This window comes from Cibotium barometz, chromosome 2, assembly GCF_041138505.1.
Source record: "Cibotium barometz isolate CiBa-2024 chromosome 2, ASM4113850v1, whole genome shotgun sequence".
Taxonomy (NCBI): Eukaryota; Viridiplantae; Streptophyta; class Polypodiopsida; order Cyatheales; family Cibotiaceae; genus Cibotium; species Cibotium barometz.
The window spans coordinates 75811875-75815584 of record NC_141047.1 but is presented as its reverse complement, the minus strand read 5'-3'; the positions used below and the strand labels follow the sequence as shown (position 1 = coordinate 75815584).

General features: G+C 47.8%; 1 protein-coding gene across 1 annotated transcript; it reads right to left on the bottom strand.

Moving 5' to 3' along the window:
• Positions 1 to 288: 288 nt before the first annotated feature.
• Positions 289 to 3340, bottom strand: LOC147641476 (ubiquitin C-terminal hydrolase 22-like). Its single transcript, XM_086821785.1, has 4 exons — positions 3217 to 3340; positions 2096 to 3113; positions 1857 to 1982; positions 289 to 1719 (listed from the first exon to the last, which is right to left on the bottom strand). Exons 2-4 carry the CDS (start codon positions 2926 to 2928, stop codon positions 852 to 854), a joined length of 1827 nt encoding a protein of 608 aa, XP_086677911.1. The 5' UTR covers positions 2929 to 3113; positions 3217 to 3340; the 3' UTR covers positions 289 to 851.
• Positions 3341 to 3710: the final 370 nt, after the last annotated feature.

Here is a 3710-nt window from a genome sequence, read left to right as displayed (position 1 = left end):
CAGGCAAGTTTTAGATCCCAAGAACAAAGACAAAACTTTAAGAAGAGACATAGCACTGAGCAGCGTTGAAGCTAGGGAACTAGTTCTCATAAGGTGAGGTACAAGTTCAATCCTGGCACACAACATCGAGCAGTACAAAAATACAGACAACCTTTTGCAGTTACAGGTTCTTAAAAGTGGCTCCTTGAACACAATACTAAGCATTGATTGGCCTAACAAGAAGGGGCAAAATTGAATCGAGGACACATTTCCACAAGTTTTCAGAAGCTGAATCCAAGAGCCAGAAAAAGAATGTAGGAAAAAAAGGCTGAACTACGCAATACTTTGGCAAGCAATGACAGCTTGTCAAGGTGTCTGTATAAATCAAAGCCAAAAAGAAAGAAGGGGAATTATTAGGCTTTGTTGAAAAAAATGGCTTACAAAGAATAAAATGTACAGATCAGAACTAGTCTGTAACCTAAACACTTGATCTGGGGCACTTAAGGACTAAAGTATCTACTGTCCCAGCAGTAACAATGCAGGAACGTCCTTCATATGATTTTCCCACTAAAGCTAGCCTGTGGTCATATAGTAACCACTAATCCTAAGACCACAACTGTGCAGTTGAAAAATAATTGGGGCCTCCATAAAAAATTGAAGAGTCCAAGCAGACTATGCAATTGATAACAAAGTATCTTTTGACCAACATATTCCCCACCTACTCAATCTTTTGAAGCTCAAGCTTGGCACTAATTTTGAGCTACCATATTCCCCATCTGATCAATCTTGTGAGCTGATGACTTTAAATTGAGGATGTGAATTAAATGTTTTCCCCGGCAGCTGATGTCATTCCTTTGCCAAAATGGCACACTTCAGCTCAAGAGACCATTTGCCAAACATGTTCCCACATCTTTGTGAATGCCATTGCAATTCAAGGAAGCAAATCCATCCTTCACAGGCCATTGCCCGCTTGCCTGGTATGAGAAAGTCTTCTGAACGTAATACAGCATATACGCCTGAGAAGCTCTCACCACATCCTCCCTCACTTTAGAGACCCAAGAATCATCACATCTGTACCAGAGTCCTCCTAGGCGCAGATAAGTGACGTAGTGACCAGAATTCAGCTTCCCTGAATGTGTGACCACTGCGAATAGCTCAAACTCAGACGGGTTCATGCAGGCCACTGCGGAATCAGCCTCTTCACCATTCATGAAAAGAAGCCTGTTCCCATGTCTTGAACACACGATAGATGAAGAAAGGTAAGGGGCCATGTCCAAGAGAAAAGGGAACTGCACATATCGATCTATCTTCCGGGACAAGTTGCAGATGGAAGAGTGCTCAAATCTCTTAATGTGGAGACACAACACGAGCGGCAGTTTCCTTAAAGACATCTGCTTTACAGATTCCTGTGGCACCTTACAGTTTTGACAGTAAAACTTCTCATTGGAACCTAGTCTCTCTGACCTGGTAAATCGGTCTAGACATCCATATAATGTTGTCCCTACGCCCATGCTCATTGCCACTTGAGCCCCTCCGCCAGATCGTCCACCATCCCCATTGCGGAGGTTAGAGTCTGGCTGCACTTGAGATGCACCAGGAGCAGGCTCCAAGTCCAGAGAAATGTCAATGCAGGGATCATATGTTGTGGAGCTAAAACCACAGACTGTGCACATCACATCAGACCGCAAGAGCCCAGAGAAGACCCGGTGGGCAATGCACGCACAGTCCCCGTCACTTGCCCTGCCAGCAAAGAGGAAATTCAACTTGTCAACAGCCATCTTCTGATACAAACATTGCCGTACCTAGGTCCTAAAACACATAAATTACATTCTGTTGCGATCATGACAATCAGACCATCAAGACTTATGATGGAATACCTCTCGTTTCCCCCTGCCAAAGATGGATTTTCCACATTTGCATGGATTCCGTCAACAGCTGAGATAAAGAACTCATGGGCATCCTGCTGCTTATAACCAGAAAGGTTTGCTGCATGCTGCCACCAGCTGCAAAACAACACAGGGACGTTGCAAACCATGGGAGATGGAAACCTATCTATGCAAAGTTGAAGGTACATTATTGGAAAAAAAAGAAATCCACAAAATTCTGGGGGAAGGACCTGTAGAGGAACCGGGCAGGGCTGTATGGTGAGCGATCGCCAGAGAAAGCCGCGGAGTAGATAGTATCCATGTCACATCCGAGACAGAGGTGGGGACCTTTCTCCTGGCAGACTCCACGGTTGTGGCGGTCGCTGAGGAAGTAGTTACGGAGAGGGGGAGTGTGGAGAAGCGCTTGGAGGACAGAGTTCATGAAGCAGGTGTTGCCCAGGTTGTTCAGGCCACGCAAGCCCCATGGCAAGAGGGGGTCATCATGGAGCGGGGTGGAGCGCTTTGTGAGGAGGTACTGTTCTCTGGGCGTGGGGACCCATGGGCGGTACTGGGCTTGTCTCCTCCTCTTGCTTCTGGTGTCCCGCCCCTTGGGCGACTCCACATCGTCGCCATTGCTGCGCTTCGTGTTCTGGGACCTGGATGCCACCGATTGGGTGCAGATCACCGCGCGGTCGAAATCTGGATCGTACACATGGTCTCTGCAGATGCAGCAGAAAAGCTCGGCGCGCTCCACATCGATAGCGAGGCTGTGGCCAGGCTTCCCCTGGGCGTGGGCAAGGGCGTGGGGTACGTCAGGTGGTGTGGTGGGCGCCCAGCAGCTGATGGCAGCGCAGAGAAGACAGGCGTAGAGACGCCCAGACGCCAGCCTGCAAGCGCTGCATTGCGGCACCTCCTTCTCTTCCTTGCGAAGGCTTGCCCTTCCCAGAGCTCCGCCGTTGATGCATCTTTGCAGCACCCGGAACCCCCTCGCCCCGTGCTTCGCCCTGTACTCCACGACATGCTCGCATGGCCTGTAGGCGGCTGCTGCCTCTTTTTCCACAGCGCCTCTCTTCCGAAGAGCCATCTCATACGTGGCGAGGCGGCCGAGCTCCTCCTCAATTGTGCTGCTGCGATCGCTCTATAGCCCTCGTTCCTACGCATCAGCGATGGATTTCCGCTTACGACGCCAAAGGGGAAATGGAAAAGCAGGCCCCCTTCACCCTTTCTGATTGGATCGCGATCGGAAGCAGAATAGCAGCCGATTTGAGACTGCAGGTAAAACGAAGACGTTAATGGAGATCGCAAAAAGCTGGTTCAACTTTGTGTGAACTTTTCATTAGAAGAACAAAGGAAGAAACGTAGTCACGACGACCTCCTACTGTGTAGAACCTTTCCACCAAAGAGGAGTAGCTTTTGCATCCTTGTTGATCCTTTACGAGTAGCTTGTTAAGAGAACAGGCTTATGCAAATTTTACCCAAGCGGAGGGGGAGTGCCCTAGTGCATCCCTATAATCTTTCAAAAACGTTGAAAATTTGATATATATGTGTATGTGGATCTGAATTTGAATAAGAATGCATAAAGTAAGATGATCTACATGCATATGCATTTGCATGGGAATGCCTAAAATAAGGGTTGGCTTGGTATGTGTATGTGTCTGTGCATGTCTATGTGTGTGTAGATGCCTAAAGTAAGGGTTACTATCTTTCATGTGTTGATATGCATTTTCATTTGCATGGGAATGCGTGAAGTAAGGGTTCCTATCTTCTATGTGTTGATATGTGTACATCCATAAGCATTTGCATGGGATGCCAATTAGGATTGTGCTTAGTTAAGGATTGGCTTGAAATTTGACTAAGCCCCACCCA